Raw genomic sequence first — 26,691 nt, forward strand, 5'->3', positions numbered from 1 at the left:
TAGACCGCGCGCTTCATCACTCCGAGTGAGGAACCATTCAGCCAGAGTATCCACCAACCCGCCTACGGTCCAAGTTCGCCGGCTGGCAACGCCTAACGCTAGCACTACCTTGGGGGCGACCATCAGCTCCTCGTGGGGGAGCACCAGCTCACGTATGCGGCGCCCCCGGGGCGCGCCCTGCCTCACCGCGTCGAGTGGTGGGACGGGGAGGACAGCGTCTGAAGGGACAGGACCACCTGCGGGGTCGTGATCGGCACCCCGCGTCGGTCGAGAGGGGTACAGGGCGACACCAACGGAGTCTCCGCCCACGGCGTCGAGGTCTCGGTAGCGCTTCCGACGCCCACGCCGGTGTTCGGAACCAACCCCTCCCCTCCTTTCCCCGTTACCGACGGCCGGGGGCACGGGACGGGGACGCGCGGCGAAGGCGTCCATGGTTGGTTCGTACGTCAGGAAGGAGCTACGGGCGCCTGTGGTATAGTCCATCCACGAACGGTGGTTCAGAGGACTGACCTCTCCGACCCGGCCCATGAGGCTAATGGCATGGCTGAACGTCCACGGGACGTGAGCAGAGCCGACGTCGGATGGATGCAGTGCGACGTCGGGAAGGCCCGACGCGACGCGCCCCACGAACGTGACCGTGGGGACGGGCTGCACGAACGCACGCTTGTTCATACACACCTCCGACATGAAAGCGCAGCACACGGACCACCCCCACTCGCGCTCATAGTTGTACGCGAGCCGCGGGTGGGCTGGGTGCTGTGGATCGGCGCACGCGATGCCAAAATGTTTCAGAATGGGAGGCAGCAATGGGTGTACCCTCAACGACGGAAAGCTCTCCTGCACGACCAAGGGGAGAGCGGGAAAATCACCAACCGACAACCCGGACGGGAAGGCGGCAGATGGGACGACACGACCGTCCGCCTCGTTTTCTCCCCTGTAGGCGGACCAGTCGTGGTGAGCGAAACCCACGGCGTATAGCCGCATCAAGGAACACGAGGACTTCTGTAGAGCCACGAGGGGCTTGGTGAAGGCGTAGGGGCGGGGCGAGACGTACAGTCCCGCCACCTCTGACAGCACGAAGCGTCGGGGGTCTACCTGCACCGACCCGGCCAGGAGCCCCCCCATACGATCAACGTAGATGACCTCCGCCACGCTGTACGCGAATGTACGGTCGCCCGGTAGCTCGTCCGGGAGCTGGTAGCCGACCCCGCCGCCTTCGGACATTAAGCGGTAAAGGGCCGAAGATGCTTCTTCCAGGCCGCCCGTCTCGTACACCTTAAACACGCGAGCGAGATCGGGTCGAAGCCACCCGCACGAGATCACCTCCGCCACGGTGATCCCGGAACGGCCCCGGCGTGACCAAGGGTACTGCAGCTCGTCGACAGAGAGCAGTGGGACATCGGAAGACGGAACCCCGAACCACTGCATGGCTGAGGCCACCTCCCCCTCCCGACCGGAGGAAGAGGGGTGAGGTACGGAGGTACGACGGCCGAAGGATGCACCGTCGGGAACACGAGCCGCCCCCACCGCCGCGGGGGCGGCAGAGCCGCGCGCGACGCCCGGATGCGCAACGGGAAGGACGACGGCCGCTGGGGTCGGTTGGGCAGCCGGACGGAACGCGATGACCGGTTTGGGTGGCCCCACGGGAGGAGCCACCAGCTCCACGGAGACGGTCGTGGAGCGGGAACGGGACTTCTGGAAAGCCGGAGGAGCCGGCGGGGTCGGACGGGTCAGAGCGATGTTCTCCCCTTGCGATCCAGGGGACGCGCTCGATGACCCGACCCCGCGCGGCAAAGGAATCGCGACGACGGACGCTCCCGCCGCCACGGGTTCGCCACCGCCAGCGGGCGGCGGCGGAGGAGGAAGAGAGGTCGAGTCGGCCATAATAGGACGGCCGATAGCACGGAGCAGAGATGATCGGTCGGGACTGTCGGGGAAGGACTGGGACAGCGCAAAGTGGAACCGGAGTTTGTCTACCGTCGGCGGTGCTGGTGAGGGTTCAGGGAGCGAAGGACGAGAGCTCTACAAGCCACCTCAGGAAACGGCGGAACACGCGCCCGACGTGCGCCAACCGTCATTCTGCAGCATACCCTACAACGTACGCACAGTGCGCTCGCCCGGTGTAAGAACCGCCACGTATGCCGCCCCGCCGACGAGGGTCGAGTGCGAAACGCCACCACGCCGGCACGTGGCCCGCATGGTACCCCGAGCCGTGCTCCATCCCAAGAGGCCCGCCGCAAACCGACCCCCTCCTACTTCGAGCACGCGCGCCGCCGTCGACGGCAGGGATCGCGTGCCGCCTCCGCAGCAATGGCGTGCCTCCACGAAGGGGGGAAGAATGAGACCTCGCATCGCAAGCGGAAAATCACGGCTCCCGAGACCGACGCGCGGCGCGAACGCGGGGAAGGAGCGACGAAAAGAAGGTGTCGAAACCCGGCGTACGCGAGCAACCCCGGGCAGCGACACGGAAAGCGTGCACGACGGACAAGAAGGACCTCGGGCAATCACGTCGTACCCTCTAGGCCCACCCCATCGGATGGGGTGGGACAATCAGAGAATAGCCAACAATAACACGCGCATAGCCCGCCACCGCCGCCTCGATCGCCCTCGCAGCACGGCGTGCTATCGCGCCGCCCCTCTCTGCGTGCGCGCGGGCGCGCAACGCAGCTACCGCCGCTGTTGTTGCCTCACGCAGGCGCGCACACGCGCATCGCCAGCTAATGCCACATGACTGCTGCTTCCCTCATGCAGGCGTGCTCACGCGGAGCGACCGCCGTCCATGTACGCCGCGCGCCCGTCTAGTCTAGGGGGCACATGGACGAGAAGCTGATGCGAGGGATCGCCAATCCGCGGAGGAGAGCATTTTACTACGGGGAGGGTACAATACCTGAGCACCTGAGGGGCTTTTCTCCTTGGAATATAACGCTCCCATTGGGGATCACGCCAATCGCGCTATTGACGAGGACATCGGACCCCCGCTACATCTGGCGGACAAGGTCGCCTCTACGACTGATACCCAGGAAACCCCTGCCCTCACGGAATTCGGTTTAGAATAGCAGTGCGATGCACTGATGATTCGCGCAGAGAAGTTTCGGGCCAGTAGGGAGAAAGTAGAGATGCTATGCCGCGCGAACAGGGGTCCAACTACCGAGGTCTGGGCACCAGACGAAAACGGTTCGCCAACCTCCTTCCGCGATTAGTGTCAGGGTCATCGAGCCGCACGGCACCTGGAGTTGGCCCTGGAGTACGAGATGGGGGTTGAGGGGAGACAGAAGAGAAAGGGGGATGCTCCCGCCTTGAGGAGCCAATTGGTGAAGAAAAGAAGGAAACCGGTCGATCACCACCGACACGTAGGAGGAATACAGAAGAGGAATTTAAGCGTCGCCATCAACGTGTACCATGACCTCTACACGGGCGATTTTTCGGGGCTGAAGAGAGACACTGTGGGGAAAAGGGGGTGAGACGGCGCGTATGACGGATTGGGAAGGGGAAGGACGGACAAAGGGAACGGAGGAGTGACGACGACGCCACCGGGACAAAAGCAGAAAGACGGAGAGGAGAGGTTTCTCGATACGGCTGAGATGTGTGAGGTCGATGGAGCGGATGTGCCTCCAATACAGGACTGGGAGGCCCGCACAGAGGCGTTGCTATGGTCAAGAAAAGAGACATCGGATGAGGGTGACCTACCGCCCGGAACGCCCTCGACGGATGCATCGAGATGCCCGCGTGAGAATGAAGGCCGCAGAGTCTGAGGTCGCCGAGATTCGGCGTTTGGAGGTCGTCAACGAAAGAAGCGCGTGGGCGAGGACAGAAAGGAAACGGAAAGGAGGCACGCGATACCGGAGACCAATGTTACGGAGGGACGAAGGAGCCCACGTCCCTGGAAGGGGGGGCACAATACGGTCGGCTCTACAAGCACATGTGGACGTGGACGTCCACACTTGAGGGGGGGGCCATGTGGCATATCCCCCTCCCGGAATTTGATTTAGATTAGATTTGCAGCTGTAGAGCCCGAGCTCTACAGTACCTCAGCCCGCGCGCACACGTGTACCCCACGTGTACGGGCGCGCGCGCACACGTGTAGTGTCAGTCCCGACGGCTGACAGTATTACAGTGCAGACCGACCTGCACTACGGTAGCACACTACAGTACATCGGTACTGTAGTGTCATGATAGATAATTGTGTACATTAAATATGAGCGGACCGCCGGCGGTGGAGGGGGGACAAGCACGGACTTGTCAAGGATTCTCCACCTTGGTCCGCCCGCTTACTTTTAGGTACTTCCGTCCGTTTTACCTAAGAGTCGCACCGCGCGCGGGTTGAGGACGCGCGTAGCACGCCCACGAGCCGGCTCCGCCTCCGCCCGTCGGTACTGGATCGTCACCCAGTACCGCTCCAGGGCGTCGAGGCGTAGAACCGCTCGCGCGTGCGCGCGTCCTCCCCGATCCCGCTCTACCACCGCTACCTCGAGCCCGTGCTCGGTACCGTGGGTGGGCCGTGCTTCTGTCTTCCCGCCGATCGGGGTCTTCCCGAACTGTCAGTACTCACCCCCCTCGTCGTTGGGGGTGATTATACTGCAAGTGCAACCTGTCAAGGGTGAACTGTCAACCGTAACATTGTCCTCCACTCAAATCAGCACAAAGTCCAAATACATACGACCCCCAGACTTCAGCAGAGAGTACTACAGAGTACCCCGCTCTATTTGACCGAGCATATGTCGAACCCTTCTACACATGCACATTTTTGCCTCCTGAATGATTTGAGGGCATGACGACTGATGTTATGTACAGGATCTTTTTCTCAAACAACACTCATTATAGTAGTGGATCATGAGAAAAATATTATAAGAGCGTAATCCATTCTAGTGGGTCGCCATTGAGTGAGGTCCAGCTCTAAAAACATTACTTGCATGATATCTGAGCAAAGCCCCCCAGTGTGTTCAATGCCGGTTGCCACTTAGCGCCGGAGATTGCACTGCTGCGCACTACGTTTTCATGACTGTCCCTGCGTTTTTCACTGCACTACAGTATGTCTCCTTCTCCTCAAATATTTCAGAATGCGAGGATAGGGGAATAGACACGAGAGTTTTTTACGAGAGCAATCTTGGCAAGGGCTATCAATGACGACGATGCCCTTTTCGTTCGGACATTGTCAGCTCGAGAGATGATCACCTACTTCCGCCAGAAGAGGAAGTATCAAGGTGGGCTGGATGTTCCAATGCTCCTCTTTATTGGTATCAACCTTGACCAAACGGATACCAAGGCAGATTTAGAAAGATCGGCAGCTTCCAAACCTAATTACAATGCCAAGGCGGCTGCCGTGAGGGAGATTATTGGGAGTACAATGGAGCTAAGGACCCTACGAGATTTTAATTTGAGCGCCAGAGGTATTGAAACCTCCCCAACCATTGCATTTGCAGAGATACAACGCGATGTTGCACGGCTTTATTTCGAAGACGGAACTTCAATTCTCATTGAAGGCAAGAAAACGAACAGTGCTCCTCCACCGTCGACCACTGCCACCCCTGAAGGCTTGATCCTTTTTTAGTTCTGAAACTTTTCTAGCGTAAATTCCATCTTTTTAGCGGTCCTCAATTCCCGGCTTCGTACGGCACGACTGCTCTTCGTTGCGATAACTGCTTACCATAGTTCCATCCATGTGGGACCGATCCAGATGAGAATGCGGCCTGCTACCTCAGATTAGGCTTCTTCATATTCTGGCATGCTAACGTGGTTCGTGCAAAAAGGACGCACAGGGTCGTACAGAGAAGAACGCATGGCAACTGTAGACTGTATGAAAGACATCTTGTGTCGAATGTACAACATCTACCTACTATGAGTTCGAATCATCCGAATTTGGCCGTGGAAGTTGTCACTGACGTTTGCTCTATTGCGAGGCGACTAGTGACAAACCCGCTTGAATAGAGTGAGGGTGACAGCCTGTACAATCTTATGAAAAGATCTTCACCAATAGTTGCCAGATGTGCATTGAGATTGAAGTTTTCTCGTGTGTTTGTAATCTCTTGTTGACGGAAAACACAGCATCTCATGGTCGCTTGCACGACTGCAGACAGTAAAACTTGCATTGTCTCCCTGGTGGGCCTTCGCTTTTCGATCTTTGATAGTATGCGCATCGGGAAAGCCCGCCGAGCCAGACGACGGCGAAAGGGAGCACGCATGGTACGTTAATCAAGCAGGGAACGACACTGTACGAGTACGCCTAGCCTATAACCTAATACTCCCCACTTGAGTGCGACATGATTGGGTGTCCGAAAAAAGTTTCCAAAATGTTTTGGACCGGATCCAAGATGGAAATTGGAAATCGGTGCCCTGCTGTACAATTCCCGATTTCCAAATTTCCGACTTTCCAAAACACCTAGAACGCCCCTTAGTCTTTAACGGAAAATTTCTCAAGCTCGACAAAACGAGTACGTAAGATTGCTTGTGCGATACGAAGAGATGTCACTTCGCAGCGAACAGCCTATCTACGAGTCGTCCAGAGCACGCTGTGAAAGGGATTTGGTCCATGAGGTGCAACTTCTTACGTTTGATGTGAGCCATCAATACGTTTTGCTTGTGGCAAGTGGTCCTGATCAGTGGAGGCTTCCGGGATTTCTTTCTAAAGAAGTATCTGACAGCTCGATAGAGGGTGTGTGCAGCGCTGCCAAGACAGTCATTGGTATCGAATTTCCGTTTCTTGTTCTTCGACATTGTTACTCTGAGGAGTTGTCCGTTGAAACGCCTAATCTTTCAGCTACTAAGGTCCGCGCCATTCTCGTTGCTCAGTGCCATGAGAAATCTCAAGAAGTGCCTTCTGGATGCAGTTGGGTGACCATCACCAATGATCACAGAGGGGGTGTCGTCCATGTGTCGCACTCGGAGAAAGAAGCGGAGCAAGCCATTCGGCGAGAACTGGAACAGACCGTAGCCAACGTTACGCCGCCTAGACGGGTGCCTTGGGCCTCTGTTGGATGGTATCAAGAAACGCTTCGAAAGGTGCGCGAAATATTTGATGGACACAATGTGCATGTGATGGGGGAATTGGTTCAGATCCGTGCGTCATCCAGAGGAGCCGTGCTAAGGATCAAGACGAATGAGAGTGATTACTACCTTAAATGCAGTGCATCCACGTCGAACGATGCTGGAGTCACGTCAATAATGTCTAACGTTGTTCCTGATCTTGTCGCCAAGCCGTTGTTCGCAGATGTGGAACGTCGTCAAATGATCCTTGTGGACCACGGTGACGAGACTAGCTTCTGTGGATTGGAAGATGAAGGGCGTAAGCAGGGCGTAAGAGATCTGGCGCGTCTGCACCGCGCAAGCGCAAAGGTGTTGCCTGATTTGTTGGAGGCCGGACTACCATGTTATTCACCACTGTGGATGCGTGAGAACTTGAACTCACTTTTTCAGTGTAAGGAGCTTTTGCCCATGCTAGAAACGGAAGAAAGGCAGAAACTGTCGAGCATCAAGGTGAAGCTGCAAGATGATCTGACGGAACTTATTGATTTGGAAATGCCCACCTGTTTGATACACAATGACACGACCAGTGGGAACCTAACCAGGAAGGGCGCCGATGAGGGTCCAGGGGTCCGGTTTTTCGACTTTGACAGCTCTTTCGCAGGCCATCCTTTGTTTGATGTTGACTGGTGCAACCGATATACCCTAGAGGTCTATGCACAGGAAATGGACATAGCTGACATTGACGGATTGCTTGGATTGACTGGGAAAGTATTCTTCAACCTTGCGCCGCTCGTGGAAGCATATAGATACTTGGATATGGTTAGGGAGGAGGAAGACGGTGCTCCCCGGGAAGACGCCCTTCACTGGCTAGAGGACAGTGTTCGTTCCTTGCTGCCGTGACCGAAGAAGGAAAGGGTGACCGCATATTTTTGGGCTGCGTTGACGTGTACGACGGTGTAGTCTGGGGCGAGGCGCTCTGCACGTGGCATCAGCTGTATGCGCTTTATAATGAGTACAAAGAAGGTGCGAAAGTTTTGGCGGGAGCATCATCGTCAGGACGACAAGTAGAGGAGGCATGAAAGTCTTCATGGCCGGGTGATGCTTGCAAAACAAGAACTGAGTTTTTGTTTTGCATGCATCACCGGGCTATACGAAGCGCTGGTCCATCTTCTGACAACGAGACGTACGCACACTACACTGCGGTTGCCGCATTCGTACCAGACGGAGCACAAGGAGGGGGCTCGTTGACTGGTCACACGGACAGGAGGCACAGTGTTGGCATCAGTGCGGACGGAAGACATGTGATGTTTGCATCCTGGGACGAGAATGTGAGGGTGTGGGACGTGGATAGAGGGATCACACTTGGTAGCGGGTGGGCAAAGGACTAGGAAGACATCACGAATCGAATTCTGAGGACCGTAGACGTGGGCACTGTGTTGTACAGGACAAACATCGCAAATAACTGTACGCAAGGGAAGAGTTGCGCGAAAGCGAGAGGACGGGTCTGAGGCTGTCCTGGCTCCATTAGAGATCTCTAATCGACTACAGAAGACTCACTGATATGGCACGATCATGTAGTGGTAGTTGCAGCGGTGGCTAATGTGGTTGTTTCCATGAAGGTAGTGGTCTAAATTGCGAAAAGCCATAGACGCTTGCCACCCCCAGGCATTCGTGACGTGTTGCAGTGGTGCGTCGTAGTAGTAAGGGGGGAGGGGGGGAAGTCCATTTTGATGTTACGAAAGCTTGAGAGTCTTGTTTCATGGACGTTGCCAGTCCATATCTTTGTGTGCATGATCTATCAACCAACTTCCCCTCATCACACAGTAAACAACTCTAGGAATGGGAACGGGCCTGACGTGTGAATGTCGTACGGTTCTTCCGTTGCGAAGGGTTTTCGTTGTCCTTTACTGCAAGCAGATGACTAAGAAACCCTCAAGGCTGCCTCATGCATTTGGACGTAGCTGCAATGCCGCCATCTCCTAGCCGACCAGCACTCAAGAGCTTTTATGACCTGATCATCCACGTGTTACACGTGGGCGTTAGCTTCGATGAAATGGACATCGCTGTCACTCACAGATGCACCCTTGTACTCGCGGCCTGCTCCACCGGTCTCTAAAGTTTATCCTGCGGCGCCTCCACCAGAAACGCATCTCCCCTGGCGCATTCCCAGTATGGCTATGACCCTTCTCCAGATTCACCCACCACCCTATCCTCCGTGGTTCGTTGTGCGCCTCCATCCTCGCGTTCACCTCCTAAACCCCCATCCCGATAACCCACCCGCGGTTCGCGGCTCGTAAACGGAAGAGCCATGCTCGCCCCCAGCCGACGCCAAGCCCCTGTCCCCGCCCTCGCCCTCCCATCCGCCCTCTTCCGCCGCCATACCCTCCCTCTCACCCTTCATACCCCCGCCCAAAACTACCCCAACCTTTGCCCCCCCCCCGCCTTCCTCACATTTCTCGCGTCGCCTTCCTCAGACACCGTCGCAACGAGCACGGAGCGTCTTTCAAGCACGATCTCGGCCACCGTGGACCTCGAATTCAACAACGACTGGCGGTTGGATCTGTACCAGTGGGCGCTCCAACTCGCATCTGGTTAAAACATCATTGTTGCCCCCTTGTCATCTGGAAGCAAACGGCCACCTAACAATGAAAAACAATCTGAAATCAAGCTAGGGTAAAGAGGCTCAAGGAAGTTAAAAGAAAAAATCTATAGAATCCGTTTCCATTGGACAACTGTTGCATGATACAAAAGTAGATCAACTCTGACCATGGGCTTGCTCCATTGGTCCCGCACCCAGTAGTGTATTTTAAGGTTAAGATATTCTCCACTAGAACTTTCTCCCCTTCCCCACCCCCCCCGCCCCCCCCGCCCCTTCGCCCAGACCAAAAGCAAGTTAAGAAGTCCCGCACTATTCTGTCGAAGGAGTTTCTGTCCTGATATTCCTGTCCGTTCCGCCCGTTCCGACTCCTCCGTCAATATTTCTCTTCCGACTACACACGAACATGGTGGACGTGATGTGCAAGGCCTGCGGTCGCAAGGTGGAAGTGGATAATGCACTCAGCACGCGCTCTGGAGAAAAGGAAAAGAAGAAACACTTGTCCAAATATCACAAGACCGACGGAAGAAAATATAAGGACTGCTTCTAGGATTCGAGGAGATGTCACTCCACAGCGAACAGCCTACCTACGAATCGTCCAGAATACGCTGTGAAAAGGATTTGGTCAATGAGGTGCAACTTCCTGCTGTTGACGTGACTCATCAATACGCTTTGCTTGGGGCAAGTGGTCCTGATGAATGAAGGCATCCAAGATTTCTTTCTGCACACATAGTGGCAGTGCGGCATGTAAATTAGTGTGTGCATCGGTGCGGAGACAGTCGGTAGTAGTACTTCTGTTGGATGTTTTTCAGCTTTTGGCATCCATCATCATGCTTTTACTAAACGCCTAGTGTATCCTCTACAACGAGACGTGTCCACTGTGCACTGCTGTACCGTACAGCTGCCACTTTCATAGCAGGCGATGTCAAGAGCAAAGTTGCAGATACGGTACACGTTGATATCATTCCGGATGTGGTTGTATGAGACGCATCAGACTTGATGACACGTGTTCCAGGTACAGGGGGGTACCCGATTTAGTGCCTCTATATATAGTGTATGTCCCGGTTTAGTGCTACTCTAACGGCTCTACACCAAAAGGTATGATAAACAAGTGCCCCCCGGGCCCAGGACGCCATGGAATCTGTTTTAAAAGATATGTCGGGCCTATCTCTCCAGGCAAAAAATGCAAATGTGAGCAATGTTAATGACCAAAGGGATGCCGCTGATATTGCTACGTTAAATGAAAGTAATATTAATGGTTGGGTTATGGTAGAGGATTCAAGTGAAGTCAGAGAGGCCATGGAAACAGAAGCTCTAGAAGAGGTGGAGAGAATTATGGAGGAAATGGATGGGTCTAGGTGTGTTTCATCTGGGCGAACTGAAGCAGAGCATACAGATACAGTGATGGAGGAGATTTCTAATGCTAATCAGGCTCGTTCTCTCTCTTTGATCGAAGCAGCGAATGAGTTCTCAAAATTAGAGGCGGCAGCGGTAGCTCTCTCTCTACCTGATGCGTCTTCACATTTGCGCAAGGCTAGACGCATCATATTTGAGGCTCTCAAGCCACAGAAGAAGCAGAAACAGACGACCTTGACGGGTTTCCTTAGTTAAATACTATATTCAGTCTTCTTGTTAAGTTACCGTTCTTGTGCCAAACCCGATTTAGTGCCTATTTTATCACGCTACACGGGGTAGCACTAAATAGGGTACCCCTAATCCCCTGTACACCCAGTTACTGCAAATAGTGTAAGCGAACAATTAGTGGAACTACGCCCATTACTGTACGTGTCCCTAATTTGTGTGGAGTGCTGCCAGACCAAAATATAAATAGTGACAAGCACACCTAATGACGTTCCCACGATATTAGTGTAACCTCAAAAACATTACTGGTTTTTATCGGGCCGAGTAGATCGAACTCTATCATGTTCTGTTTTGTTGCCACGCGCCACTGTAACGCGATGGCCCACCACGGATTCCTTCATGCATGCATAAAGTCAGCTCGTATCGATCCTCGTCGACTCTCACAACACAGCACTTCCCCCCCCCTTAAGCCATTCTCTTCACTATGCCCTTTTCGGCTTCCCCAATCGTTACCGCATTCGAGCGGCAAATCCAAGCACGATCAACACTCCCGCGCACATCACCGGCCACCCCTCCAGCTCAACAAATCTGTCAAGCGCCATCTTTGCCGCTTGGTGCCTCTACACTCGTGCCAACACGCTCACTGCAGCACGTTCTCACCAGCGCTGAACGACTCAACATTGTCAAATGGATGATGCGCACTTCACTTACAGAAAGAGATAAACACATTCCTGCCAAAGCCGTGCGCAATTTTCCGGTATCTTTCAGGGGTACGCCAAACACCAATATCCTGAAAGCGTCCCGATTGTGGAAGAACAAGGCTGAGTTCCTCAATGAGCATGGTGATGTACAACGTGGACACATTTCGTCGATCACTCGTGTGACGAAGAACGGACACAAGCGCGTCTACTCAAAGGCCAAGTCTCGACGTGGCCGCAAACGTGTGGCTTGGGTCGAAGCAGTACATCAAGATCTGGTGGCGGAGTTTGACCGTCTCTGTAAGCTCGGTGTGAAGTTCAACATGAAAACAATGAAATCCCTTGCCCTTCATCTCATAAGAACAACCGAAAGTACAGAGTACAGCTCGAGCTTTATTGATCCCAAGACGGGAAAGGCTATCCCGTCAATTATTTCACCACGCTGGATACAATCGTTTTGCGAGCGCTTTCATATTGTCAGTCGCGCTCACACAGGTAAACAGCTTACTTCTCCTGCAAAGGAGATTTTATTGAGAAGGAAGTGGCATATCATTTAGGAGTTTTGGAGCGTCAGTTCCGCAGCAAAGGACTCGATGAGAATAATGTTGAAAACGCAGACGAGACTCACTTCGTCATAAACCTTGACAACGGGAGAACGCTCGGATTCTCAGGGGAGAGTGAGGTCAAGTACGCTGATGTTGTGTTTGGGGGAGACGGAATGACGATGGTCGTTAGAATATCGGGTGGTCGGGATGCAGTGATCGAGGCACTGTTTATGGTGTTTAAAAATGCATCGAGGGGATACTCGATCAGAGGCGTGCCTGACAATGTACCAGGCGTTGCTTATAGAACGGGATCGAGGGGCTGGATAGATACTGTATTCATGCCTGAATGGCTGTCAGAGCCGCGTATTATTGGTCCATTACCACACGAGCGGCGGCGGATTTTATACGTCAATAACTGCAGTCGACATAATTACACAGCTGCTTTGGCTGCTGCTGCGAATAATATTCGCACCGAAATATGATATTTTCCCAAGAACGCCACGCACCTCATCCAGCCATGCGACTCGTTTGCTATCCAAAAAATTAAGCGCGTATGGACAACACGATGGGAGCAACATAAAATGGAACGCATTATGTGCAACGATTGGACCGATGGGTCCGGGAAGATTAAAAATCCGGGTAAGCAAATTTTTTCTGCGTTTGGCAGTTGATGCAGTCCGTGACTTGAACGCACAACGAGATGAGAACGGCCTGACATACACCAGGAAGGCCATGATTCGCACAGAGATGGCTTGTAATACGAACGGGTTGTGGGAGGAAACGCAGCTCTTTCCAAAATTGCAAACAATAATTAAGAAGCATAGAAAACACTTTGATGGTGAGCCCGTCGTTGAGAAGGCCAGCTAAAAAAGTCGTCTGCATCAAGAATTTACAATAAAGAGAGTTTCTCGTTCTTTTTTACTTGATAAGCTTCGTTCAATACCTATTTGACCATATCCCTTTTCACAATCCTTTTTTTATGAGCACACGTTTCGAGACGAGAACCGAAGATGCCCGTTTGGTTTCCACGTGATATCAGTTGGCGGCCTCTGGCACACGAGCATGCCTCTCATGTAGAGTGCAAACCATGTGCGAGAGCGAGCACGCAGGGTAGCACCGGAGTTTCGGCCTCGCATGCTCATTTAACTTTTGAGCGGTCCTCTTTCATTTTAGCCGTCTTGACGCTCAACACTTGAGATCTTTTCGTTTCGCTGCCACTAAGATGTTCCCTTCATATATTTTGCACCACGCAGGAATTGTTTTGTCAGTCACGCCACAGATCTGCCACTTTGTGCCTGCCCTAACGGCCAGCCGCCGTGCGGCGGCTTTTTGACAGTCTCAAATACAGCGCGCAATACTCGTTGGCCATTGCATTGGTCCTTCTACTGTTGCTTCTCAATAAAACATAGACGTAGAGCTGGAGATGCTGTCCATTTCTAGAGAGATGATCGTTAAGAGTTCCGAGTCAGGCGGGTCGACCCAAGAATCGACGCAAGCAAATGGCTGCAGCGCCTCAACGAAAGTCGTGCTGCTCTGCATGTGGTTCAAATTGCCCATTATGCGACTACATGCGAAGCCTGAGACACCTTGTAGCTCTACCGCAACGTCGTTCGGAGGTGAGGTGAAAGAGGAGTACCCAAGGAAGGGTACGGCAGGAAACTTACTAAATAAAAAGGGCACGTAAGAGAAATTCTCTAAAATGAAATGCAGATTCCTTTCGTTTTTTGAGGCCTGCGAGAGTGTCACTATTTCTATCAAACGGAATTAATGTAGGTGTCATCATATACCATTGTGGGTTATATAGTGAAACTACGGCTTTTAGGGAAACTTGCACTAATATATGTGACTCTTGTCAGAATGTACCTCACCTCTTTACTGTGCGTGTCACTAGTTGCAGTAACTGGGTGTAGCAGTCAGTGGACGGGACGTGCAGGCAGAATGGTCCTTGTTTCGTTCGGTGCTAGAGGGAACAGGGGCGGGACGCGCGCTCGACGAGGGCACATGAAGACGGCACCAAAGAGATACCCCGAAGCTTGCGAGTCCCCCTTTGGCACAGGGCAGCTCGCTCCACCTCTATTTATTCCCCTCGACCCCGGCCCTTCGGCCACTCCTCGCACCCCTTCATACATCCCGTAGTTCTATCATGAGATTGAAGCTCCTCGCGTTTGCACCTCGAAAACACTACAGAATCTAAATACCGAATGAGATTTGCATTTGAATTCAGCTTCGCTTTCCCGCGATTTCATGCTCTTCACGTCTTTGGAACATGCAACTGAAAGTTCACATCTCCGTCTGAGAGACTTACACACCTGGATACCTTGCCAGAGATACGATCTGTCCAACTATCCCACGTGTGTATCTTACAGGTTGGAGTATTTACAGTACAGTGCAGTCGCATGGTTCAGATTCTGAACTTCATAATTTACAAAATGCAGACGCAGTGCCGCACATTCTGCAAAATCCGGCTTGCGTAAGCTCACTACTAGTTGTGATAACCACTGAGCAAAAGGGGAGGTGCCATTGGCCAACGACATGAGAGAGGAATGACTGGGAGCCATATGAAGGAATCAGCAGAGAAGGAAGCATCGTAAAGTAGGAATGAGCAGACGAGTTCAATGAAAGAGTTGAAGGAATCACCACAGTCCTCCTGAACTCGTATGTGAGTGACTCAATGAGAACGAATGCCGGGTTCTTGACTTGAAAGAATGAGCCCAGGTGTACATTGAACCTGAAGGTTTTTGATGCGTGTTGGTGACGTCTTACAGTGCAGGTGGACCTTTGAACCTGAAAAATTGGGGTTTTGGCGTCATGTGAATACGTCGGGTGTGTGACGTGTCGTCGGCTTGTGAGACATTGCTTCTAACCACGTCGGGCGGTTGACGTTTGAGCTTGTGATAGGGCAGTGTGGTAAGAACGATACTGAACGGTGTGGTTCGAACTGGCGTGCGCAGCAGTAGAAATGAGGCCCATAACCTGTGATAACCACTAATCAAAGGGGAGGTGCCGTCGGCCAACGCCATGAGAGAGGAATGACTGGGAGTCATATGAAGGAATCACCGCATTACCCTTCCCCGGCAAGGTAATTTCGAACAAACTATGATTTTTATTGGGCAAAATTAAGAAGTATTTGTCTGTTTTGACAACAAACCCCACCGTTGCAAAGGCTGAGATCAGTTTTACACGAGTATCACAAAAATATCTGAACGTGTTTGACATCACGAGTGAAAAGTCCAATTTGTTATGCACGGACCCAGAACACGGATCAAGGCCCGAAACGAGAAATTTGGAACAAATGCGGATCCAAAAATGAATCATGTACTAGGTCTCCTTGGCGTGTAACGCAATCATTGCCAGTGCCGCTTGCTGACTGGCATGTAGGTAGGGCTTTTCAGATTTTTGCCTGTAGTTTTGCGATTCTTTTGTGCACCTCAATGCATTCGCCGCCTCTCGTTTACGCTTCTTGGAGGCAACTGCCTCAGCCTTCGCAGCTTTGGCTTTTGTTGCGTCATTGGCTTTCTGTTCTCTCTGTACAGCCTTTTGAGCTTTTTCTCTGGCCTTAGCTGCAAGTGTCTCCTGACGTAAATGTTCTTTTTCTCTCTTTTCCAATTCCTTTTTACTTTCTCCGTAGCAGCCATGTTCTCTTTTTCGCGTCTCTGCGCTATCATATCGCTATGCGTGAGGTACATGGCAAGAGTGCCAAACTGCAAGGATGTATTTGTCTTTCCTATTTGCACACGACTCGTCCCAAGCTTGGTCATGGCTGCAGGACGAGCCACGGAGAGCGAAATGCAGTTCACAGTTTGGTTCCCTTTCAGAATGCAGGACAATTTAGCAATTGCTGTTGATAGCTGCTCTACGGACTCGATCACGTTCCGTAATTTCTTGAGAGTGCTGGCATCAGTTATTCGTTGAATAACAGAAGGTAGCCGAGCACCAGGCCCAGCCCTCTCAATGCACTTTACGGAATTATTTTTTTCCTCGTCTCTGTGAACCTTGCCTGTCTCAAAACGTTTTAGAAAACGATAGTCCATTGGCCAAAGACCGGTGGACACAAATGAGGACTGCACCACACTGTAGCATAAGCGCAGATCAGAATTAGATTTACAATTAGATCGCGCGCGCCCACACACGTGTACTGTCAGGACTGTCAGGAAGCGCGCACACACATGTACTGTCAGGACTGTCAGGACGCCCGCACACACGTGTATCATCGGCGCGCGCGCGCACACGTGTATGGACAGCGCTACAGTAGCTGAGTACGGTAGCTCAGCACTGTAACGCGCTACAGTGCAGTACGGACTACTGTAGCCCTGTATGATAGACGCGACAGACGCGTAATTGTATATTAAACCACGGGAACCGACGGCGGCGGAGGGAAGGCAAGCATCGGCTTGGCCAGACCCCCACCGTCGGCTAACCCGGAACGCTTACTCTAACTCGGGGACGCTCTCTCTGTTCGCGTTTTAGAGTAGAAGGACACGGGTAGCGGACGCGTACGTGCGCGCGCGAGCTAGGATCCGCCTCCGCCCGTCGGTACTGGAACGTCACCCAGTACCGCGCCGGGGCGTCGAGGCGTCGATCCGCTCTACCGCATACACTAACGCCTTCGCGACCCGACCCGCTCTACCACCGCTACCGGCCCGTGTCCTTCCTCACGCGTTGCTCACTGGTGCTTTCTGTTCTTCTGGCGTTCTACAGGGTCTCTTACGCAGACTGAGCATACACCCCTGTCGTTGGGGTGTTTATGCTACAGTGGTCTCCCGACCTAGAAGGCCACGCGAGTATTGCAAGAAGAATATCGTTCGAATCCGCGTCCGCGCGGGTCGAAATGGAAGAAGGAACCGCGAACTCGATTCAGACGGAACCGGCGAATATGGAGTCAACCGCGCGCCGCGCCTCCGAATCAGGCGCGCTGCGCGCCCCCTTTGGTGGCGGCGCCGCAGGTCCTACCGACCGCGAACCGTCGCCTGGGTTTTCAGAAAGACGCGCTCGCGCGATGTATGACAGGGTCGCGGAATACATCGAGGACGTGCGGACCTCGCTTCGAATTGATGTCTCGGACGCGGTATATACGGGCTGTATGGAAGAGCTACGCTCGCTTTGCAAAGGAAGGTTTGACCGCGTCTCCCAATCCTTGGAGAACCTCCGAGCGCTAGTCGACCAGCTACAGAGTCGGCTAGCGCTCGTCGAGGATTCGCATCTCGATTCCCCTGTCGAGGACAGGGAAGGCCGCCCTGAGAAGTCGGCCTCATCAAGACGACCTGACGCACAACCCTTCCCGTCGGCGGAGCAAGTACACGCGTTTGCCCATATGGCCGCGGAACTCAACTCGACGCGGAGACGCGCTCGCGAGGTGGAACAGAACCCGACCAACAGGTCGCCCGGAGCCCGTACGAGGGGGCCCGGTGCCACTGTTCCCCCGATTGCGTCAGACGCGCCGGAGTTCCGACCGACGGGTGCCGGATCCAGTCCGTACGCGGATGGCCCAAGACCACCAATAGACGGGAATGTCGCGTCCGAAACCCAAGCCCTCCCGTATGTCGCCGGAGACATACGGGGGATGAGACGCGTACCGTACGCGGACGACGAGGACCGTGGAGGAGCCGCCCGCGAATCAAGAGAACCGATTCTCTCTTTCGATCCTCGCTGAGGCGGCTACCAGCCGGTGGACCTCACCGCGCATCCCGGTCCGGTCGATATCCGAACGCTGCCCGTCACTCCTTTCGGGACGTTGGGACCCGCGGCACCGGGGGTCGAGCCCGTCCATACGATGATACAGGAGTTCAGCGATGTCGCGAACTATCGCATGTATCGGTTGGAGAATACATTGAGGCTCGTTACCTCGGGAGACGCGGGACGGATCGCAAAGTAAGTCCAGCGCTGTCGTGGGATTCGACCCACGATGCGCAGCTTCGACGGCACTGACGCGATTCAGTTACTACCGTTCCTGAAGGATATACGTATCACCTTCAACGCGCAACACCTAACCGAAGGTGTTGCCGTCCGCGTCTTCGCGCATTTTCTTGAACGCGACGCGGAAAGATTGTATACGAGTTACACCATGCGCGGACTACACGCTGGCCAGCTTCACGACGACATACGCTGGCCTGGTCTCGTCAACCAGTTCATCAAACGCTACCTCACGGACGACGTGTTAGGTGAAGCGTATGATACAGTCGCGACCGCGCGACAGAAACCCCACGAGACGGAGAACGCGTACGCGGATCGATTGGAGTCCGCCGCGTTCCAGTGCACCGCGGTGTTCACCGAACAAGGACTCGCGCATTATTTCGTGCGCGGACTAGCCCCGGCGACCGGAGCCGCCGTGGCTGAGACGGTGCAACGACTGCCCGGATCGCAGAAGACAGACCTCTCAAGCATCCGCCGTATAGCGACGGCGGAAGGTACTACATTCCGCGCGCGTCGCGGCCTACCCCTGCCGGATCCGAAACCGGCAGGGAGAGCGGGTCGACCATCGAGGTCGAACGCAACAAGTTCACCCGCGACAGCCCTCCATATTGGAGAAGATGAGTGGCAGGCCGACCCTGTCCTCATCGCGCGAGGCATGGAGCAAGGGGGAGGTCGACCTCCCACACCGGCGTCAACGCGGTCGACCGGAAGCTTCGCCACGGCGTTCGCGCATACTCCGCGCCTGCCAAGTGATACGGACCACAAGGTGCAGGAGCTGGACATTTCGCGTCAAGGAGGGGATCGCATATCGGCAAGCGTCCCCAAGTTAACCGAAGAGGAGACGCGTCACACGGCATCTTTCGCATCTACAGACAGTAGCGCGTACGTCTGTTGGCTATGCCGTACGTACGGACATGCCATGTACGCGTGTCCATTCCTGTCGCCCGAGCAACGGGTGTTCACCGCGTACAGGAATTACAAGTACCAGATGGAGACGCGTCCTGGGTTGCGCAACCTCCTCCAGCAATCGGTTCGCGAGGACCGATTTCTGCGTCAAGGGTACCCGAGTCGAGCGGGTGCGGGCGCCCGCTTCGCTCCCCGCGGTGGCGGGTACCGTCGTAACGAACTCGACCAACGCGGGAGACGCGACTTCCGCCAGGCGGACACGCGATATCCGCGTCAAGACGGAAGTGGAGACCGGGACCGTTCCCGACTCCCGCCGGGGGTACAGAACGCCATAATGTACCTCCAGGACTGGGCAGAGGATACGCGTGCTCTGCCCAGGGGGAAACGCGAAGGAGATCCGGCACCCGCGGCCCCGCAAATTCTAAAACGTCCGGACGTGGTGAATCAAGGCCTCGAAGTATCCGAATACTTCGACGAAGCCGCGAGACCGAGATGGACCACGCCCGCGCCCCCACTCGTCGAGGGACGCAGATGTGCGCCAGCTATCGGTAGCGACGCGCTTAGCTCCGATAGCTCCGGTAGCTCAAAAAACGCGTAAAGACGGTTACGTTCGCGCGGTCGCGTGAGCCGTCTTGTCCATATCCCATCGACCCGTCACCGCGAGCCCGACAAGGGCATGGGGGATATTTACCGATAATATCCCCCACGCCCCCACGCGAAGACGCCGAGACTCGCGTGATTCCGGCGCAGGAAATAAGGGACGTCGTGGCTTCTGTATGCCCGACGCCCGAGAAGAAATCCCCAGAGCCCCCTGTGGGCTAAGCTGCGGGAGGACCGCGAAGCGCGCAAGGACGCGACTTTTTGTGCGGACGTCAACGAACAACAGACGTCCCGCGACCAAGGAAGAAGGACGCGTAAACGCAGAAAGAGCCGCCGCCGACGCCCCAGGCGAAACGACCTCGCGAATCGGACCGCGCCGAAGGTTGTCGACGGCGTCATCTGCTTGATGACGTCGAAGATATATAATGTCCTCGGCTCGATCGCCACGGAGGACAACGCGTTCAAGCCCCACACTCTCGCCGTTGATACGTGCTCGGGATACAATTTGGTGAGGAAGGCCGACCTTCCTCCCGACTGGACGCGTTACGTAATACGCGACGCGCCTCTGCCCCGGCTGGCAGGCGCGAATAGAAACCCGCTCAAGCTTTGCGCGGTTGTCCGGCTGGCCGTCCGGCTCCGGAACACGACGTTCCGGGTTCCGTTCGTCGTCGCGGACCAGCTCGCAGTTCCCGTTCTCCTTGGGACCGCGTTCATTGACGCGCACGTGCGTCGTATCGATGTCGACGCGCAGAAGCTCGACCTCCGTCAAGGTGGCTCCATTTCCATTGCCGACGGGAGGGAGGAGCCGTTTCCCCCGACCAGACGGCAGGGCCGTCAGACGAGCCGAGCTGACGTACGCGAAGAAGCCCCGCAGGCGATCCGTATTGCCCGCTGGGTTACCATCCCCGCCATGTCACAAGCTCGCGTACGCGTAACGACCGCGGGGAAGGGGCTCGTCTTCTTGGAACCAAAGCCGTCGCTTCAGCACCGCCTCGGGGTGAAGTTGACCAACGGCGTAGCCGAGGTCCTACCGCACCAGACCTTCGAGGTCGTTGTCGCTAATTTTTTGCGTTGCACAAGGCGGCTACCAAAACACACCATCGTTGGCTACGCAAAACGAAACCCCCTCGCGATCCTAACGCCCGAGCGCCGGGTCGCGGAGGAGATCGCGCACGCGATGCACCTTACCGACTTGGACGACCAAGTCGGTGAGGTAGGAGCTGGCCGACCAAGCTCCGCCGAGGAGGTGATCGCGAACGCGGAGGTACGATCCGCGGAGTGTCCCTCGCCGACGGAGGGCACTGTACGCGTACCAGATAAGGACCCCAAAAATCCCGCCACGCATTGGGAAAAGGGAATGGATTTGTCATACATCAGTGATGACAGGTTACGCGGACAAGTCCTCGAGATGCTACGCAAGCACTCGGGCTTGTGGGACGGTACGCTCGGAACGATCCGAGCGACGGAACACCGTATCCCTCTCGAGCCAGGCACGAAGCCCATCCGCTCGATGCCCTATCGGAAAGGGCCCGCGATGCGCGAAATGGTCGCGAAGGAGGTCCACAAGATGCTGAATGCGGGAGTCATTGAACCCGCCAGCACCGAGTGGGCCTCCCCGGTAGTCCTAGTTCCAAAGAAGGACGGAACCCTTCGGTTCTGCGTGGACTACCGGCACGTGAACGCGAAGACGCTAGCGGATTCGTATCCGCTGCCGCGTATGGACGATTGTATAGATTCGCTGGGCGACGCGGCAGTCTTCACGACGTTAGACTGCAACTCCGGCTACTGCCAGATACCAGTCGTGCTGGAGGACCGCGACAAGACGACGTTCACCACGCACATGGGGACTTTTCGCCACCTACGGATGCCGTTTGGGCTGAAAGGGGCACCGGCCACCTTTCAGCGCGCGCTCGACATCATCCTCTCAGGCGTCCGTTGGCAGATCTGCCTCGTCTATTTGGATGATGTCATCGTCTTTTCGCGTACGCACGAGGAGCACGCGAAACACCTCGACACTGTCTTGAGCCTATTGGGGAGCGCCGGCATCTCTCTCAAGCTCAAGAAGTGTAGCTTCTTTCAGCCCAAGGTCCATTACCTGGGGCACGTTATATCCCCAGGTAAGCTCAGCGTCGCGGAGACCGCAGCCGACGCGTTCGGGACGTTCAAGTTCCCGAGGACGCTGACGCAGGTGCGCTCGTTTCTCGGGGCGTGCAACGTCTACCGCCGCTTCGTCAAGGGATTCGCGAAAATCGCTCGTCCACTGACGAATATGACGCGTAAGGATGCCGACCCCGACTTCGACCATCCCACCGAGTTGCAACTACACGCCTTCGAGGAGCTCAAGTCGCGGATAATCGCCCCACCTATACTCGCGCTTCCGCGGTATGGACGACCGTACATGATAGATACGGACGCGAGCGCGTATCAGCTTGGCTGCACGCTATTGCAGGAGCACGACGGGTCCAACGACTGGCGCCCCGTCGGCTACTGGTCCTACTCGCTGAACGACAGCGAGAGGAACTACAGCGCGACTGAACGCGAGTGTTTCGCCCTAGTGTGGGCCGTCCGCACACTACGACCGTACGTAGAAGGCACCAAGTCCACCGTCCGTACGGATCACGACGCGTTGAGGTGGCTCATGTCCCTCACCGAAAGTTCCGTAAGACTCACGCGTTGGCGGCTACGTCTGGCTGAATACGACTTCACCATTCAGTACCGCCCCGGACGCGTGCATCAGGTTCCGGACGCGTTATCGCGTCTCATCTCGCCGAGGGTCGCCGACGACCCTCGACCAGTCGTCGAGGTGGATGACGACATTCCCACCTTCGACGCGGGCACTACAGTACGCGAAGTCTCGGACGAGCTCGTGGATCACGTCTGCACCGCGAAGTGTGATCACAAGACCGTCCAGGTGCTCGTCACCACGCGGAAGCACACCGAGACGCAAAGAAGAACGCGTACCCGAGCACGCGACGAGCCAAGGGGCGACGACGAAGCCCCGGCTCTAGAAGGACCCCACACGCTGTGGGAGGAGACCGAAGAATTTGACGCGATCGATATCGAACGCGTAGAAGGCAACGAAGGCGACGCGTCTGATTCCCCGGTCGCCCCACCGCAGGACGACCTGCCGGCCCCTCTTACGATAGAGGAGATAGCCGAGGAGCAACGCGTTGACGACTTCTGCCAAACGGTATTGGGAAGACAGTCTGAGTCCAAGGACTCCGCGTTCTTCGAGGACCACCAAGGGGTGCTGAAGCGCAGACAACCCTTTGACCCTGACATTGTACAGGTGGTAGTGCCTTGGACCTTACGCGCTCGCTTGCTGCAGCTCTGCCACAACCCGGCCATCGCGGAACACCCGGGGCAGAACCGCATGTACCAAACGCTCCGTCGCGAATATTATTTGCCACACCTGGCCGCGGACGTCGCGTCTACCGTGCGAGGGTGCCATACCTGCGCGATGAATCGCGTTAGACTACGGAAACATCGCAACCGATTGAGATTGTTCCCCGCAACGCGTCCGCTGGAGAGTCTCGCGATAGACATCCTGGGACCACTCCCGAAGACCAAGGCAGGGAAACGATTCCTCCTGGTCATAACGGACCGCTTCACGAAGCTCACACAAGTCGTCGCGCTTCGAACCATCACCGCGTATACGGTCGCGATCGCGTTCTGCGACGAGTGGGTCTTCAAGTATGGCGTGCCGCGTTCGCTATTATCGGACAACGGTCCGCAATTTAACGCGAAGTTCTTCCAGAGTGTGTGTTGCGTCCTGGGGATAACTAACATGTACAACTCCGCATACCATCCCCAGACGAACGGGCAGGTTGAACGCTACAACCGGACGATCGCGTCAATGCTTCGTAACTACGTGAACGAACATCAGGACGATTGGGACGTGTACGTGGGGCCGTTGACTTACGCGTACAACTCCCACGTACACCGAACCACGCGTACGACACCTTTCGAGCTCGTGCTTAGCAGACCCCCGCAAGAGTTCTCTCTCCGCAGAGTCGACGGGGACGCTTCCCCTCCGGATAGGGGGACGCAGCGGGCAGAGTTCCTCAAGACCCTCGACGCGACAATACAGAAGGCCTACGGAAGCCTGCGCCGTACGCAGGCCCGTTACAAACGCGACTTCGATAAACGCGTTCGAAGGATCAACGCGCTCCTCAAGCCCGGCGACTATGCGTATCTCAACCCCACCGACGGGTCAAAGACGTCGAACAAGCTCGCGTCACCGGCCGTTGGACCATACGGCATCTTGGCCAACGACCGACGCACGATCACGATCGATCGTGATGAGGAGACGGAGCGCGTCTCCGCAGACCGCTGCGTGTACGCGCCGCCCCCTGCAAACGCGCCACGCGCAAGTACTACCACCTCGGGTGACCTTGCTGACAAGGTCAGCGAGGGCACACGGTATGCCGTCGAACGGCTACTGAAACATCGCGTGATGGAAGACGGAACTATCGAGTTCCTCATCAAGTGAGCGGATTACAACACGCACACCTGGACCGCGAGAACCTACGTGCCGGAGGAGCTAATGTCGCGCTACGCTCAGCGACTCCGGACGCGTACAGGGCGAGACCTCTCCTCGGAGGTGAACGCGGACGTTCACTGTTAAGGAGGGGGCCCTCAACCGCTACTTTTCCGCTAAACAAGCCCCTCGCGGTTAGAATCACGTTACGCGTACGAAAGGACAGGTGTTGCCAATGCAGGGAGACACAAGACATCGCGAGTCGGCAGAAGGGTATGGACCAACGGGCCCGGTCACGCGCCGCAAAAAGGCCGAACGGTACCAAAAGCCGGCAGAGACCCGCCCCCTCGAAAATAAGAATACGAAACGAAGGCGAGGTAACATGTTGCCCTATTAGCGGAATAGCGCGATTATTCACGCTCTCTCGGGCCAGGAAGATGCCTCGATCGAGGACCCACGGCCGTCGGTGCCGAAGGTTTGCGTCACACGCGTGTGAGAACATGGACGGACAAGTAAGTCCCAGTTGGGGGCCTAACACGCGTAAGAATTCGCCACAGGGACCCACGCCGACAGGCGAAGCTACGCGAAAGCAGAAAGGGAAGGGGGCTGGACGAACACCAACCACTGTACCCTGAGAGCAATATACCGAGAAAGCACCGCCGCCCGCCGCAGACACTACGGTCAATCACCGGCGGCGCCCCCAAAAATAATCGGTGAAATACATTCGGGGGAGACACTGTACGCCAAATCATGCGCACCGCGGCCTCAGCAACGATCCGCCGCCGCCCCGGAAATAATCAAAAAAGGGGAGTAATTTACAGTGAAGCAATGCGCACGTGTGCACGTGCGCAGGCGACCGACAGGACGGGTGGGGGAGCGACACGCAATCGGACAGCGAAAAGCAGCGTGTGCGACGCATTGCCCTTCGGTGGGGTACGAACCACGTTGCACGAGAGGGGGAAGGGTAAGAGCGTCGGCACCGGCCTCCCTCTGCCCCATCGCGAGGGCGGACCCAGCACACACCGCACGGGTCGAACTACGACGGAGATTCCGCGTTTCGCCGCGACCGCTCGTATGAGCCAAGAGCGATACTCGCGAAGACACCGTCGTCGCAAGCATCGCTTCGTTGCCACGCACCAACGTGCGAACGCACATACCACCGAGCGCCTCCGCACGTAAGCCAACTCACGCTGCTCTTTCCCGTCGCCGTGACCCAGGAACATGCTTAACGCGACGCGGGACCTCGGATGGCGACCCCGTACACCTCCTCCCGCCCCGCCTGATGGGGCGGAGCGAAGAGCGCGTATCGGGCGACCACACGTAAGGCACCCCTGCGATGCACGGGGACTCGATAAGACCGCAGCCTTGTTACGCGTAACGAGAAGAATGAGAGTCACCACGGGCGCGGCGAAGCGAACCACGCCCGCACCCCGGTCAGACGACACATCCGTGCAGCCCACGACAATTAGGGGACGACCCCTGAGGGGACGGGCTCAGCCACGCGAAGGGATCAGACCGCGCGAACTCCCGCTCGCACTACGAAGGAAGGAGGCGACTCCGTCTCGACGTTTTATTGTACGCACCGCCACGCTCGCGCACTCGCCGACATAAGAGAGGGAGCCGCGTCGCTAGCGACTAGCGTCATTAGTCGGCACGGTAGACCCGGACCATAGTGGTCTAGAGGACAGTACCCCGGGTATCGCGGGACCTCGGCGGCCATCGATGCTAGACTGGGCAGCACGAGGCGCGCCGGGGGACCGCCTGTACGCGAAGCGGAGCTTCCGGGCGCCAAGCCGCCGGTCGGGGGCGAGTCGGTCCCATAATTCGTGTAAGGATCGCGGACCGCCGGAGGGGCTACAACGCGCTCCGAAGCGCGGACCTGAGGCGCCACCGCAGATCGGGCGGAACGTAAACTGTCCTGCTCGCGTCTATATCGATCGCGGTCGTACAGTGCGCGTTCATATTCTCCCGTCTGGCGCTCGGACGCTTCGCGTGAGGACGCGAGCTCGCGATTTAAGCGCCGCAGTTGCAAGGTGTGCGCTCCCAAGTCGTCCTAGAGCCGTCGCGCCTCGTCACCTCGGGCTAGGAACCAACTACACAGGGTCGCGACCAACGAGCCCACGGTCCAAGTACGACGGGCAGCCGATCCTAGGACACGCGTCAGCTCGGGAATGGCCGCTAGCTCGCTTTGAGACAGCACGAGATCGCGTACGGGACCCCCGATCGTCCTCCAGTGGAGGGACCGGCAAGATAGGCTCGGAGCGGACCGCTCTCCTTTCGAAGTCGCGACGGACGGCGACCGGGGCCGCCCGGAAAGGGTTCGAACCCAAATCAATGGGAGCCGTGCCCACTGCGTCTAGGTCTCGATAACGTTTACGCCGACCACGCCGGCTCTCTGAGCCAACTCCCCCTCGC

General features: G+C 56.0%; 1 protein-coding gene; it reads left to right on the forward strand.

The window, feature by feature from the left end:
• The first annotated feature begins 6,459 nt into the window (after nucleotides 1–6,459).
• CHC_T00003028001 (hypothetical protein) lies at nucleotides 6,460–8,610 on the forward strand. XM_005714846.1 is given in 2 exon segments: nucleotides 6,460–7,860; nucleotides 7,861–8,610. The coding sequence occupies 1 exon segment, from the start codon at nucleotides 6,460–6,462 to the stop codon at nucleotides 7,858–7,860; it is 1,401 nt and encodes a 466-aa protein (XP_005714903.1). The 3' UTR covers nucleotides 7,861–8,610.
• Nucleotides 8,611–26,691: the final 18,081 nt, after the last annotated feature.

Source organism: Chondrus crispus, genomic scaffold (genome assembly GCF_000350225.1).
Source record: "Chondrus crispus Stackhouse genomic scaffold, scaffold_17, whole genome shotgun sequence".
NCBI lineage: Eukaryota > Rhodophyta > Florideophyceae > Gigartinales > Gigartinaceae > Chondrus > Chondrus crispus.

Coding starts and splice junctions, on each gene's coding strand:
- CHC_T00003028001 (XM_005714846.1), top strand. CDS start 6,460: ATGTCACTTCGCAGCGAACAGCCTATCTACGAGTCGTCCAGAGCACGC.